This window comes from Chrysemys picta, chromosome 7, assembly GCF_011386835.1.
Source record: "Chrysemys picta bellii isolate R12L10 chromosome 7, ASM1138683v2, whole genome shotgun sequence".
Lineage (NCBI taxonomy): Eukaryota > Metazoa > Chordata > Testudines > Emydidae > Chrysemys > Chrysemys picta.
In genome coordinates, this window is record NC_088797.1 from 86,818,395 (window position 1) to 86,834,776 (window position 16,382).

At 46.3% G+C, this 16,382-nt stretch overlaps 1 protein-coding gene across 3 annotated transcripts in view; it reads right to left on the reverse strand.

The window, feature by feature from the left end:
* CDH23 (cadherin related 23) overlaps positions 1-16,382 on the reverse strand; it is a 533,292-nt gene that overhangs the window by 459,618 nt on the left and 57,292 nt on the right. For all 3 annotated transcript variants that reach the window (XM_065551950.1, XM_065551951.1, XM_065551952.1), the window contains one exon: positions 14,969-15,040. In XM_065551950.1, the coding sequence (XP_065408022.1) occupies positions 14,969-15,040 (72 nt within the window). The remainder of the gene's footprint in view (positions 1-14,968; positions 15,041-16,382) is intronic.

A 16,382-nucleotide genomic window follows, 5' to 3' on the forward strand; every position in this document is an offset into this window, starting at 1 on the left:
ACCTCTGCAGTCATAGGACACAGATCACTCTATATCTGACCTCTCAGTCCCCATCCTCAAAGGAAACCTGCACAACCTACTCAACAAGATGAGCCTGGGAGCTTACATTTATTACTCTGCACGAAAAATCATGGGCTGAACAGAGGCACTGGATTTATGGGTTTTGTCCTATGACTGCAGAGGGATTAATGGGGCACTCTACCTGTGTAAGCTCGACCAACAGAAATTGGTCCAATAAAAGATATTACCTCACCCACCGTTTCTCTCTAGAGTTACACGGTCTCATTCCTGAGAAACAAATAGGGCCCATTATTGAAATTGGTTTTCGTGGTTTCATGACTGAACCAGAAGCTGCTGAACAAAGTGGGAAGCTTCATTTTACACACAGGGTGTTCAGATATCCCAGTGTGGAGAACTGCAAAGATACTTAAGCCTTAGGGTGACCAGATGTCCCAATTTTATAGTGACAGTCCTGATTTTTGGCTCTTTTTCTTGTATAGGCTCCTATTGGATTCAGAATGCAGCCAGTGACCAGGGCCTTTTTGCAGGGTGAAGACGGCGGGAGCAGCAGCACAGGGATGGGAGACAGCAATTATTGTTTTAGTGCATGATTAATATCTCGCATTGTTCCCATGGCTGAGAGCCTTTTGCCTCGTCAGCCTTAATTCTGCCAAAGCGTCACTTTTTCCTCGTCGCGCTGTACTAATTGCCTCCTTTCGCCTTTAGTAACCAGGCTCAGTTATTTCAACCCCGTTTACTTAGCGAGAGCAAGGCTGAGAGCACGTGCGCCCGTCCCCAAAACCACAGCGGTTGCCACTCCACGGGCTAGGGCTTATTAGTTCTGAGAAAGTTCAGGCCAGACCACGTGGACCAACAACTGCCACCCAAGCCATGGGAAAGATTAACTATTGCGGATTTATCATGGGAGCAAGGGCAGAGATGGGATGCAAGGTGGCAGGAGAGAGATGCAGCAGGTTTCCAAGAGGACCTAGTGCATTTGACAGATGGGTTTTCCTTGATTTCCAGCCAGGGATGAAACAGCCAGTGCACTCACTTATTAAGAGATGCAGTTTAACTGCCAGACAACAAACATTATTGAACAAGGGAAGTGGAGATTTTAATTGGCCCGTCAGAAGTGTTTTGCATCTGATTTCTGTGGGCTCCAGTTTCTGGCTCACTCGGAAAGCAGGGGTGAGTGACTGCAGGAGTCAGGTTCTGAATACAATGTCCGGCTGCCTCTTGGAGCACCATGCAGTCTGACCTGGAAGCAATTACCAAACCAGTCAGGGTCAACTCAGCCAGTCCAGATCGTTGCCTCAATCGTTAGCCCAGCCCTATTAGAAAAGCCAAGGAAATGCCACAGATGGCATCCAGGGGGAAACATGAGCATGGCCCAGGACTGAGACGGAGGAGGTCTGGGTTCAATTTCCTTGCTGTGCACAGACTGCCTGAATAACCTCCTGCCCATCACACTCTGTGCCTCAGCTCCCCAGCATTAAAAACGAGAACAATTATACTCTCGTTCTACCACTTTGTCTGTTTATTCTGCAAGTTCTTCAGGGCCACCTAGCACACCAGGGCCTGGATCTTGGTTAGGGTCTTCAGGCACTATTGGAAAACAAAGTAATCGAGATTTCCCTCAAAGTAACTTTACACACTGAAACTAGGTCTTATCTAACAGCAGCAAAAAGCTGGAGAGGAAGTGCTGGAGGATGGGCTATAGTGCCTTTGAATAGTTCCCCTGCCTTTGAATTTCCTGCACTGTCCTCTGCCCCACGGCCCATTAGTTTTGTATGCTCCCAGTCAATTCCACGCTGAAATACAAATTTGTGAATGTGCGAAGTAGCCACATTGCGTAAGCAGTATTGCTAATGCCAGGTAATAAAAAAAATCATGAGTCGGACAACCCAAAATCATGAGATTTTTGTAAATAATACATTTAAGGATGTTTTATTTGCCTTCTGGTGTTTGAGCCTTTAGGGGGGCACATTTTCAAGCTCTCCTCCTTAACCACAAGGGCTAGAAAGTTTGTTTGTTGTTTTGCGGGCCGCTGCAAAATCCTACCTCAGCGCCACATCGTGGTGTAGCAGTGACCCTGGCCATCTGACAGCTATGGTAGCAGTGCATATGCCCTGGTAGGTCTAATCATGCTACAAAGGTGTCGGACTATCCAATCCAGGGAGGGGGATTGCTCTCTCAGAAAGAGTGCTTTTCCTTCTTCATAGAGGTTGAAGGCTAGCTAAGCTTGAGGAGGTATGCAAGCCTGCCTGCCTAGCCAGTGGGATGGCTTGAAGTTAATGGCTAAAACAACACAAGTAAATGGGTTTTAGTTCCCTGCGCGTTATCGAACCGTTCTACGGTGGCGGAGTGGAAATTGAGCGACGAAAGGCTGCTAAAAATGTCAGGTGCTAGGCCAACATGGAAAAGAACAACCCTCGCTGTGTGTACTTACAATTGTAGGTTGCTGGTGAGGGAAGAAACGTTAAACCATCTGATGAGGGAGAAGAAAAGGATAAGATGCGATATCCTTGGTGTCAGCGAAACCTGACGAAAGAAGGAGTTGGAAGTCAACTGGAAGGATGGAAGCACTGTGAGGCTTGGAAAGGGAGATGGAGTTAGAAATGTTGGAGGAGTCAGATTTATCGTCAGTAAGGATTGGTCTTTGAAAGTCATATCATGCCAGCTAATATCATCACATATTGGCATGTTGCATCTTCAGATGGAGTCAAAAGCTACCCTCAAGGTCATCCAGGCCTACGCTCCCACAAGTGCAAGTGAGGACGAAGAAGTGGAAGAATTCTACCGAGAGCTCAAAAAAGCCCTCACGCAAAAGTCTATTTACACTGTCACAATGGGAGATTTTAATGCCAAGGTTAGGCGAGGGAAAGCTGGTGAAAAGTTCATAGGGAAATACAGCAGTGGCGAAAGGAATGAAAGAAGAGAAAGGCTGGTAGCAATGAAAGAACTGTATGCAGCAAACACCTAGTACGAAAAGAAGACCGCAAGAAGGTGGACGTGGGTCGCGCCAAATGCGAAGAGCAAGAATGAAAATGGACTATATTTTAGTCAACGAAAGGTGCATCGTTCAAGACGTCTCTGTGTTGCAGCCTTTCAACACCGGCAGTGACCATCGCCTGCTTAGAGCAAAGTTGATTTTCGATGAAGTGGTGGAAAAGAAGGCGTTACAGATGGCAAACAGGAAACAGCGGCCGAAGACATTCGATGAAGCAAAGCTGAAGAAAGCGATTTCTGGGTTTGACTGGAGCCAGACGGAAAAGTGTGATGAGGACTATAGCATCTTTGCTGACAAGCTGAGATGTTGCATAAAAGCAGCTGAAATTGAAAAGCTGAAGGCGGCAAAGGGAAGAATCTCGAATGAAACGAAAAGCTTGTTGGAGAAGCGGAGAAAAATGAAAAGGAACTCGGATAACAACCTCAAGTACTCCATTCTGTGCAAGCTTATACGGCGAAAACTGAAGGATGACTGAGAACTTCTGGAAAGAAAAGCTCCTCAAAACAGCTGAATTATGCAAGAGCCTCAAGACATGCAAGCAGTAATTGACGCAGAATAGATTGAGCATAACAGCATTGAAGAACAAGGACGGAGAGACAGTAACCAACAGAGCAGGGATGGAGTTGGTCTGCTAGGACTTCTATACAGAACTGTTCAAATCAAGAATCAACATCCCTCTCCCAATGCTCCAAGAGTCAGAAGAACACGTCCCCCCAATAATCGTCAGTGAAGTCTGAAGCACACTACACCAGATGAAGAAGGGAAAAGCTCCAGGCAAAGATGGAATAACATCAGAAATGATTTCTGCAGGAGGCAAAAAACTTTGGAAGGCCCTTGCTTTAAGATTCAGTTGATATCTTGAAGAAGGAAAAAATACCATCAAGCTGGAAGGAGTCGAATACCATCTTGCTGTACAAGAAGGGCAATAGAGAAAATCTTAAGAACTACCACCCTATATGCCTGCTCTCTCAAGGCTACAAGTTCTTTACAAAGGTGATAATGAACCGACTCTCACAGAGTCTGGTTGAACAACAGCTGAGAGAACAGGCAGGGTTTCGAAGAAATTTTAGCACGATCGACCATATATTTACCCTTAGCCAGCTCCTAGAAAGAGCAAGGGAATACAAACTCCCGCTGTGCATTGCTTTCATCGACTATGAAAAGGCCTTCGATAGCATCAAGTTTAATGCCATATTAAACGCGCTCTCAGAGCAGGACATTAACACGCAGTACATCAGTTTGTTGAAGGAAGCGAATACTGGATGTACAACAGACATTACTCTCCTCGAAACTCCCTTCCACATACCAATCGAGAAAGGCGTAAAACAAAGAGATACGATTTCACCAAAACTATTCACCACCTACCTCAAAATGGTTATGAATAAGATCAATTGGAGGAGTGGTGTCAACATAAACGGAGAACGATTGTCGTCCATGAATCTGAGATGAGATATCGTACTAATTGCTGAAAGCACCAACCAAAACATGCTATGAAGACTCGACAAGAAAAGCAGTCAGGTCGGCCTGAAAATGAACCACTGCAAAACGAAATACATGCGATCAGACATCTTAAGAAAAGCCCGAATAACGGTAACAGGAGAAGAAATCAAAGAAGTGGAACAGTACATATATTTGGGCCAAGAAGTTAATATGCGCCAAGATCTGAACAGAGAACTCTCGTGAAGGATTTGGGCAGGATGGTGTGCATTTAATTCCATCAAGGATGTCCTCAAAGGAAAAATTGACAAGACCACACATACAAATATCTTCAATTCAACAGTGCTGCCAGCCATGCCGTATGGCAGTGAAGCGTGGACACTGATAAAGAGAGAAGAGCAGCGGCTGTTGGTAGCTGAAAGGGCAATGGAACGAGCTATGTGGGGAATTTCCCTTCTGGATAGTATCCCAAATGAAATGATCAGAGAATGCAGTAGTGTGAAAGATATTGTCATGGAAAGCAGATATAACAAGATGCGATGGGCGGGCCATGCAACATGGCTCACGGACAATAGGTGGACCGCAATCATTGCTGAGTGGTACCCGTGAGAACAGAAAAGACAACCCAGTCGGCCTCCGAGAAGATGGGAAGAGGACATTGTTGAACGTGGAGAAGAAAGGCAAGCGTGCGAGAATGGCGGATGTGTTGTGATCAGTGCAGTCCCAACGACAGCTGAAGACCGATCGATCCAGGTGTTTCACGGGAGGAAGCGAAAAGTGTTGTCAACCCTGCAAAGAGCTGCAAGGCAGGGATCTGGAATGCAGGGTGCTGCAGTAAACGCCAGGCCCTGGTGGCTGCTGTGTTAAACTTATACCAGGTTTAAATAAAAATAATTTTGTAGTGTTAAATACATGCTCTCCATGCCTTCCGAGGGAGGACCCCACAGGCAGGAGCTTGCATTCAGAAGGACATAGGGCCAGCTGGCTAAAGGGAAGCCAACAGGGAGGTGCCTTGACAGCCATGTTGAGCCCATCAAATCCTGGCTGTGTATGACTGAGACAGGTGGATAGACAGAAGCATACGTCTCAGGAGCACGTTGGAGCCTAGGCATCAGGCACCCAAAAAAGGCAGGTCTGGAGAGTTTAACTTTTGGGATTGATATTTCTTTGCTGGAAAACTCAAGAGAGAAAACCATGAAATTCTGGGCATTTGATTGTTAGGCGATAGTGGCAACGAAACTGAGAAGAGGAACAGAACCTCCACTCTCCAGCAGGCCAACTGCTAATTCAGCAGAGAATGGTTGTGAAGAACCAGCTTAGTGCAAAGCTTAGCAACAGCTTGCACTTGCTTTCCTAGCTCTTCTCTGCTTCGTCAATACCGTTCACTAGCATCCCTGCACCCGGGGACATTTCAACACACTCAGTTGCCACCTAAGGATCATTAATGCCCTCTAGTTGCATGGACTAGCAAGGTCACACTCATTTTAAGACAAGAGCATCCTGCTTGTGCACCAAACTCATCTTTCTGCAGTTTTCTTGGCTTCACCTTCCCATTGGATTTCCCTTAGGGAAAAATAGAAGGTAATAAAAAACGGATACCTTTTCTATAGGGTTTTTGAACAACTCTATAGAACCTGACAGAGAAGTGACTCTGCTATAAAATTTTACAGGACAGTTACAAAAACCCTGTGTAAGTAATAGAGAAGAATAACTTTACTGTAAGTATTTTCCATAGAACCCTAATAAGTTTCTGTAGAAATGTATTTGTTTCATCTCAAATTTGATAGGACTCATTTTTAAAGGGAGAAACGTCCAGCCTCTATGCTAGCTGCACACACAGGATGAAAGGAGAGCTGTGTGCTTAGATTCCTTATACATTTGCATGCCTCTGAACTTGGAGACTCATGGTCTCCATTTCCCACAGCCCACCCCAGCTCCTTATCTCCACAGGCCCACCTCTTGATGGCTGATCTGTACTAGAGACACTCTACAGCTGAAGTATCTGTTGGTCCCTGGTGCTCTTGCAACAAACAATGCCTGTTACACCGACAGCCACCACAGTCAGTGGGGACTGAACCCAGGATCATCAGCATCCTCTCCCCGAAAAAACAAACAAAATAAACCACCACACCACAAGGCTCTAACACTGAGAACTCTGTTAACGCTGAGTAACAGCTATAGAGTCACTAGGGCCAGCCACCAGAGGGAGACAGGATCCTCATTACATTGCTCCTACATGCTCCCAAAATACCTGTGAAACCAGTTATAAGGAAACATTTCTCTCTCCCCAACTAGTATCTTGGTTCTCACCTCAGGTGGCTACTCTAGACCAAGTCTTTCCATTGGCTGATCAGCTGTGATGTCATAGTTTGTGAGCTTACAACAATGTCCATGAAGTGTTATAGGAGGAGGAGGTATAAACACTGGGTGCTCTATGCTGCCAGTAGAAGAGGTTGGCTGACTGACACAGATGCTGGCCTTAGCCTGGTGGAGAAGATGGGAAGAAGCAGGGAAGGGTTGTCACTTAACCACAGAGAAGTAGTGGTTTCATTACACAGCAAAAACTAAAAGGAAAAGAAAGCCAGAAATAAAGATTCTGGGGAGGTCCAACTAGCTTGAACAAGGTGCCCTGATTTCAGTTTCTGAGTTTGGGGATGTTTAATAGCAGTGAATGGTGAATTGCTAGCATTGGAGATAAAGGGCAAAGGGGCAAATGGAGAGAGAAAAGCTCACAATCATGTGTCTGCAGGAAAGTGATGCATTGCCAAGCTGCCAAAACCTGTAGGGAGCGAGAACAGACAGGAAAACAAAAAGCCTCAGCACCCTTAAGGTGACAAACTTATAACAGGGAAGAAAAATGGGCAAAGAGGAAGATTTAGCACTTGCAAATTAAAAATACAGAGTGGAGAAGGGATTGGGGGCAATAGCTAACATCAACGTCTTACCTCTTTAAATACTGGATTCTAATTCAGATTGTCACAACACCAGCCAAAACAAGCTTGGTGCTTTCAGTCTATTCCCAAGTGTCTGATATCCCCACATAAGTGAGCATGACAGACAGACAGACAGCCTGGGAGAGGCTCCCAGCCTACGGCTGCAGTGAAGTGAAGGGGCAGAGATCTCATAGGTGCTGGAACTAGAGTTTCTGGGGGTGCTACTGCACCCCCGGCTTGAAGTAGTTTCCATTATATACCGTGCTTACGGTTCAGTTCAATGGCTCTCAGCTCCCCTTTTATAAACATTGTTCCAGTACCTCAGAGATCTGTGTTGGAAGCTTTGATGTGCCTGGTTCTAGCTGGTGATTTTGGATGCATACTTTCCAAGGTACCAAAATTCACCTTTAGAAATATGGAAACAAAAGCAACCTAAGGAGCATCAAGCATTTAGCATACAGGAATGGAGGTGGGAAACCTACGTACTCACTCATCTGGGCTCCCACAGCTACCTCTTGTGTCACTTACCCTCTCCCTAAAATAGGGATAATGCTTTTCCCATGGCTACCAGACAGGAGCATAGGGAGGGTTACATGATCAGTATTTGTGAAGTACCTTGAGGACTCCAGTGCTAAGCACCTGGAAAAATAGCAGCACACACAGACAAAATGGTTCATTCAATGCTAATTACTTTTCCGGAGGGTTAGAAGTCCATGCATACTGATTGGTGTTCCAGAGTGGGAGCTTACGAGGTGGAAGATAAAATTCACAAGACCAAAAAGACCTTCTCTGTGGCCATGCAATTTTTTAAAATGGTAGTTGAAAGTACTTGCCGATAATGGACCACTAAAGTCTCTGCACGCCCTGCTGGGCAGCAGCTTTCTGAGATCATCTGCCACATATAAAGCAGACCTCTGAGTAACAGGCATTTCATTTCAAGCCCCTAGTGGGCAGTTTTTTCTAAAGACTGAGTGGCCTTGGCTTTGTAGAGGAGATTTGTCTTGATTCGTGTGATGCCTTATTTATATTATACAGTATATTAGAAATCATGGTTACAGCTTCTAAACCAGCTGTATCAGGATGTTTGATGTATTTGAGCTGCCAGATCACAGACCATCCGTGATCCAGCTACAGTGCTTAGACACCCCAGGGATAAGCACCTGAGATAGACAGAGCTAGGATGGGGTTCTGAAGCAGGACTTCTCTCTTCTGTGCATCCCAGTGTAAAGAGCGAGTTGGGTCTCTGACATGATGGCTGTCCCCAAGAAGATGGGCTGTCAAAATTCAGATGAGAAGGAAAAAGAAGTGCTGGGGGGGTGGGTAGGGGAGGGAGAAATCTTTGGGATACAAACAAATGTAGGTCAGAGATACAGGGCCTGAAGAACAGGAGTCATCCGGAAACCATTTGGAATCAATTTAAATACATACATATAGGCTTGATTCTCAGCTGCTCACAGTAGGCACAGTGCTCAGGAGAAGGCAGCAAAAATGGCTGTAATGCACCTTTCCACTTGCCTAAATCCTGGGGCCAGCCAGGAGATAAATAGCCCCCCAGAGCATGTTAGAGCCATCTAGGCAGCAGTTCTCAACCAGGGGTCCGGGACCCCTGTAGGGCTGTGAGCAGGTTTCAGGGGGTCTGCCAAGCAGGGCCAGCATTAGACATCCTGGGACCCAGGGTGGAAAGTTGAAGCCCCGCTTGTGGGGCAGAAGCCCAGGGCCCCAAGCCCCACCACCAGGGGCTGAAGCCGAAGCCTGACCAAACTTAACTTTGCGGGGCCCTCTGTGGCATGGGGGCCCCGACAATTGCCCTGCTTCCTACCCCGTAACGTCGGTCCTGGCTTTTATATGCAGAAAAACAGTAGTTGTACCATGGGTGGGCTGTGGAGTTTTTCTAGCATGTTGGGGGGCTTCACAAAGAAAAAGGTTGAGAACCCCTGATCTAGGGAACATTCTATTGAGCAGGGATGGCTGGCAGGGACTGCACTCCTGACCATCCCTTCTCCCCTCCCTGGCCATGCCCTTGCCTGTCCCCAGTGTGAAAGGAAGCAGGTGTCAGGCAACTATGTAGGCCTTATGCTGCTGAGGGAAATCAGGTCTTTCCCTTTAAGTCAGCTTTAAATCCTCACTGGAGTGGCACAAAGGGGACTTAATCTGGGCCAAGTATGTGGCTTATATTTTTGCTACTGTGTCTTAGTGGGGAAACAACAATTACTTCAAGAGTGCAGTGTTATCAAAGGGAGACATGATTGCTCTTGTTTCTCAGAGAGTCACATACAGGCAAATAAACCCCCATGCTAAGAGTATCCACTCCATCAATTATTCCTGCATCAATCCCAATTTTCATGGGGTGGCGCCGTACACTTTTACAACAGATAATAAGCCACTTGAAACTTATTTGAGTCTGACATGACCCGATACCATTTGCAGCAGGCTCGTGACATCAGGAGGTGCTGGGACAATGGGCACTGAAAGTCATTGAGCCAAACTGTAAACCCTGTATATGACAGAAACCACTACAAGCTAGGGGGTTCAGTAGCACCTTCAGCACCCCTAGTTCCAGCACCTATGCCTGACATGATGATACAGAGATCACAACAAGCTTATTCTAGGCAGCAACATTACAGCCACTGAGCCTCCAGATGCAACAATACACCATGGAGGAATGGGAGCTGCTTCTCCTATATCCCCAGCATTGAAGACACATCGGTGTTCCCAAAAAGTTGGACACCGCCACTCTGCTTTTATGGCTACCACATGGTTTAAGTACAGACAAAAATAACTTGCTTGAAAAACTAAGCCTTGGTGTGAAGCTTGGGAGCCTTCTCACGTTGCCTGGGATCTGCATTGTGTTACATTGTTACCTTGACATGTGGGAGTTTTGCCAGGTGGGTGTTTTCGAGGGCTGCTGCTGATCTTGTCGACACTTTGTCACTAACCGTTTTTGTGCATGTGAGAAATGAGCCAAACTGCTGCTAACATCATTAGCTTAGCAGGAAAGAGAAGGATTTCAGGGGGCCCACAGCAGAGCAGTCTCCTTTTCTTGCTGTGAGGTTTACATGAACCTGTAAATATCCCATTGGGATTATAAAGCTATTTCACAGTTAAGGAATGGGTGTTATTGCATGGAATATATTAAACAATTAGTTTAATAATCTTCTTGCTGAAGTCTGCTTAAACAGTGAGGAGAAAGTGCTGCCACATGCTGTGGTAATGGTGCCACTCTTATGTAGCTACTGTTGGCTTCCACTTTACATATTAGCCTTTTGTCTCCTTGTTTTAATTTCCTTTAAGTTTTATTTACTCACCCTTTAATCCTGCTGTACAGACAAACAAACGTCATAAGGAAGAAACAGTATCTTCCCTTCCACCCACACTCCCTCAGCACAGTGCTTACCTACCGCAAGATCATCAGAGATAGCTGAGAACTAGTGGCTAACTGAGAGGCCCTGTGCCCTACCCTCTTACTGGAAAAGGCTTTTGACTCTATCTACCCAAGGAAAATGATCATCTGTTGCTAACAAGTGTTACTGGAGAGTGATTTCCCCCAGTCCCTTCTCCATTGGGGTTGAAGATGATTTTCTAGTTTATACAGGACACCACCATTTGTAACATCATTAAAGAAAGGCTTCCTGGCTAGAAGGTCTCAGTCTGGACCAGAAGTGAGAAAGCCAATGCCACCCCTCAACCTCTCCCTTTCCTGCCCTGCTAAGGGACAGTTTGGCATTTCTAGAAGTTAGCAGGCATGCTAATGTTCACTGGGTGTCACACATTCCCCTCTGGGCGTGATCCACAGAAGACAAGAGTCTGTTAGAGTCCTAGCTCTGGGGCTTAGTGCTTTACTTCAGGCTGGAGAGGCTTCTGCTTGTTTCTCTGGAGGTTCCCAGTTATGATTAAGATGATGGTGGTCACAGAAGGAAACTGGGAAAGGGGGCTGAGAATTTTGGTGGGCGAAAACCTGTTTATTGGTCCTTTTAGGAGTGTCTTTTTGTGATGTGAACGCTTGTCTGCTAGGACAATTTGTGGGGGCTGGGCACCTCTGGTAATCATGCCACATATTTAAATCTCTACATGTAGGTGTAAGTGCCTGAGTTTAGGTACCACATTTGAAATTTTTGAGCTAACCTTCCAACTTGAGCATGTTAGAGATTTCCACCACTGCCGGCTTCAGCTAGAAGTCTCTCCCCTCACTTAAATCATCCTCCACTCCCACCAACCCCCTTCCAAAAAGGCAGAATGGGGGAACATTAATGGTCTTGAATTTAATTTGTCGGGGAGAGGTGACGGGGGAATCTCCCATATTGTGCTCACTCCCTTTTGAGACATGTTTCTTACAGTATTGTTAACAAACCCTGCGGTGCAGAAGCATAGAGGTAGATCATGTGGCTGTTGAGGAGGGTAGAAGATGTGATATTCAGAGACTATACACTGAAATGAAAGACAATTCAGTTATCAGTGCCAATGGTATTGCCGCCCCTCCACCCTAGCAATATTGCTTTAGTATTAGATACACATTCAGTGATATTAATTTTTGAGAGACACAAGGCTAAAGGGAAACCTATTATACTGATAACAGTTCTAGCACAATTGGCTGGTCATTTCTTTAATCCCAATACAGAGAAAGACCAGTCCCTCTAGGTCTAGGTGTATGTACCACTGCCCTCTACTGGACAGAATGAGAGGCTTCCAGAGGTGTACCTCCAGATTCCTCAAATTGGTTGAGGTAGGGGACCAGCTCCTGTATTTCCTGAGTCTTCTCCTCCACATTCCTTGTCTCACTGTTCCTTCAGCTCTCAGCAGCTTTTAGTGGGCACTCTTTTGAGAATGGAGAGCTAGAACTCATGCTGTGTAGCATCTGAAAGTTTCTAATGCCTTTAATCCTAACTCTAGGAAATCGTGAGGAGAGGAGCTACTAAAATCATGTTGGAGTTGAAGTGCAGGAGAAAAACAAGACAGCAGTCAGAGGGACATGATCTTATAGTCTGGGTACTTAAGGAGGGCAGCCCTATAGAGGCAGGCTGCAGGATGACAGGTGTACCCAGCCTCAGTTTCCCTTTTTGTCTGTCCACAGAAAGAACATAGTCTCTCTGTGTTTGACACAAAGCCTGCTTCTGGGCATAATTTATTAATATACACAAGTGCAGTAATTCCCTTACGGTAAACCCACTCTCCAACTCCCACAGTAAGCAGATACAAACATGGCAGGTTTTTCATTCCTCGCTTCAGTCACATGGCCTCCAAATCACCCAGCCAAGAGTCAATAGCAGTACTTTCTTCCTGGGCCCCACGCTCCAGGCCTCCCTCGGAGAGCGACCAATCTCATGACTTTTCTACCACTGCCTCCCTGCAATGAGCTCCCCCTAATGCTCCACTCCCCAGGCCTCCCTGCCTGAGTCTCCAACCCCTGCTCAGGGAACATCCCTAGGGGACCAAGCTCTTGCTCCCAGGCTCCTCCTGCAGCTCTCCACTCAGGTCTTCATCCACAGGACTCCCCCTCCTGCAGTGTTGCATTACCCTGGCCTCCCTGCCTGTCGTTTCTGTGCCTGCACTGGGGATCCACCCTCCAGCAGCAACCCTCTTGTTTCTGGGCTCGGCTTCCCCTGGCCAAGCTGGATCTTCCTTTTTCCCAGGGGGCCACTGCCCAAGCCTGCTGCTTGTCAGGTTCCAGCTTTGGTCAGTTCCAAAGAGCAGCTCTTTTCCAGGTCTCATCAGAAATCCTCTCTCTCGGGTCTGTAGGAGCTTTCTCCCAAGCACCTCTTGACAGCTCTCTGCTGCTCTTCTGTCACTCCTTCCCTGCTCCAGCAGCTCTCTCAGCTCTCACCTACCTCTTCCTGATTCTCTAGGTCTCCACTCAGACAGTTCTCTCCTACCTCGGACTCTGACTCGCCTGGTCTCCTCCATCAGAACCTAGGTGCACTCCCTTCAGCCTATCTGGGATACAGTCAGGATGAGTCACAAGGGCAGTAGGCCCTGCTCCCTCTTAAAAGGGCCGATCACCCTGTGGCAGGGTGTTACCTTGCTTATTTGTCTCAGTACTTTGGTTTGTTGAATGTTAGCGATGTAAAACCGCTTGCAAGTTTGTTTCACAAAAGATGAAGTCAGTGGGCCAGATCCTCATGTGCTCTGCATCCAGCCTGAGTTCTGCTGCCAGTGTGTGGCGTGTCCAAGGAGAACCACTCCGGAGTAAGGGTGAGCCTGCTGAAGCACGACAGCCCCTGGGTAAAACAGACTGAAACCTATGGGGGAGCTCTCACCAACCTAGCCAAAGTTCCCTCCTTAAGCATGAATGGCCACGTTCAACAGCTCAGCTGATTGCCTGCCAGCGAGAGGCATGATGCAATACACTTAACACCCTCCCAAATGCCAGATGAGGAAGGATTTAGCCTACAGTTCTTTCTAGTGCCATTTAGGGATTAAAGCCCCACAGCATGGCCGTGGTTGGCCCGGGCCAGCTGACTCGGGCTCACAGGGCCTAAAAATTGCTGGAGCCTGAGCTCTGGGCCCCTCCACCCTGGCAGGATCTCTGAGCCCAGACTCCAGCCTGAGCTCAAATCAGCCCTGGAGCCCGAGCCCCACGAGCCAGCGTCAACTGACAGGCCAGCCACAGGTTTTTTTATCCCTGTGTTGACATATCCTTAGTGGCCCAGTGCTGCCCTCTAAATCTGAAAACTGGTCAGTGGGAGGCTGTGACAGAATAGCATGCCATACAGTATTTGGGATGTAGTTGTTCCACAGTGCATAAACAGAGAGTAAACACCCACTACCAACATTGGTACAAAAACTGCCGGCAGGAGCTGCCAGCTGGTTTGGCATGTACCTGCAGAGCCCTGCAAATCCGCGGGTGTCCACTTTATAACCACGGACTGTTTTTGCGGATCGGATGCGGATACAAATTTTGTATCTGCTCAGGGCTCTATGCATCTGTAATGTGAGAAAGTCTGCAAGGATTTTGACGCCTTATTCAATACCTTCCAGCAGACCAATATGCAACAAACAAGGTACACACTGCATGTAGTTTCTACGTAGGTCTTATTTTCACAAGGTAACATATTTCCCTCTCTCAATCTAACAGATCACAGTGTGAAACTGACATAAAACTGCAGGTCCTGATTCTCTTTTAGGACTACTGTGACAGCAAACCCTGTTGGCAGATAAGCAACAACTATCAACAACTGACAGACTCAATCAGAACTGATCTCCCCCAATATAATAATTATTTTCTTGTGGTAGTGCCTAGGGACCCCAATCACAGAGCCGGGCCCCATCATACTATGCATATAAACATATAAGACAGTCCCTGCCCCACAGCGCTTAGCATCTATGTACTGCCCAGCCCCCATTTTCTGGAGTGGTGGCTGATTTCTTCTGTGACTTTTCTTAAAGGCATCTATCTAACTGTAGGTTCAATCACAGTGTAGCTGGCTAGAGAGATCACATACTCAGTAGAAAGATGAAACCTTTGTGCCCTCACAGATAAACCCCCAGACATGCAACTGTTAAGCTTTGTGGTAGCACTTAAAAAGCTTGAAATAGAAAGATGGGTCAGGGAAAAGGAAAGGATAACTGAACAGAGAGAAACTTTACTTACCCAAACAGACTAGCTCCAAGATCAAGAGGGAGAGCAGAAAGTTGCTGGCAGCAAAGTGACACTTCATGGTTCCTGACAAAGAAGAGAAGAGGCAAATTAAATATTTCAAGTCTAGTCAATTTTGTGGATGACATCTTTCCCCCAAAGCACACTTGTGCAGCTAAAGTGGGGGACAAAATCCCTTCCCAACTTGGGTTACAGCAACGACATTGCAAACACAATTATGACGCACCCAGGCAGCAAGTCCAAAACGTATTGACTGAAGGAGATAAACCAGGGTCATTCTATTAGGAGATGGGTAATCCCTGAAAGCCTCAGCCTTCACCCCACACAACAAGTATGGGGAGACAGAGAAATACAGTCAGTCCATGAAAAATACCATCTGACAGTTACTGCTACCCATCCCGCAGTCATGACCAACCTCACCCAAAAAACTGGTTAAAGCTGGCAGTGCGTGGTGATACGTTGTTTGGGCACAGGAAGCAGAAGGGTGCCTCTTGGTGGGCATTCAGATGATGGTGAACAGAGATATCTATAAGCCACAGTAAGTACTGATCAAGTCCATAATGCTAAATTACACAGCTTCATGGAAATTAGAGATACAAGAAACCTACATCCGATTATCTTGTCCATAACTCTGGCTATACAGGATTGGACCTTACAGTTTAATATTGCATTAAAAGCAACTGTACATGTCCCAAGAGATGGGACTTTTGCCGTTTCCTTTGGGAGATTTCCCCCCCCTACAATTGGAGATCTCACTGTTAGGACAATCTTTCTTGATGCCCAGACAATTTTCGTTTGCTCATTTTTAATTTCATTACTCCTATTTATAGCCTTTTGGATTATTCTAAACCACTCCTCTCCCTCTTTGGTTTTAAATTCTTCACATACAGTCATCATGTCTCCCTTCAGTCTCCCAAATTATATTTAGCTCTTTTAACTTTGCTTCATTAGTTATTTCATAATAGTTATTGGAATCTGCCTAGTGTTTACTGAGGTGACCCCAACAAAACCCCGTATTCCAGGGTCAGGCTCGCTATAGCCAAAGAGAGTGATTACTGCCTTTTTGCTCCAAGTAGTCCAAACCCTGCATTCTTTACAGAATTCCACTGTGATTGACAAGCCAATGCTTTCCAAATTCCTCCTTTCAGTTGACAATCTGCATCTGAATAGCATTAGGACAAAATACTTTACTACTCTTAACTGTCTTGATCCAATCAGGGTATGTCTAGAAGTATTAGAGGTAGTAGCTTTATGACTGTATGCCATATAACTGTGTTCTATGGCAGACCTCATTCCTCCCCCACCTCGCACACCAACGTGCAAACCAGGTGTGGGAATCAAAGGGTTAAAATTATTGGGTCAGAGTCATCCCTGATTTAATTCTATGAAGTCAATGAAGTTACACCAG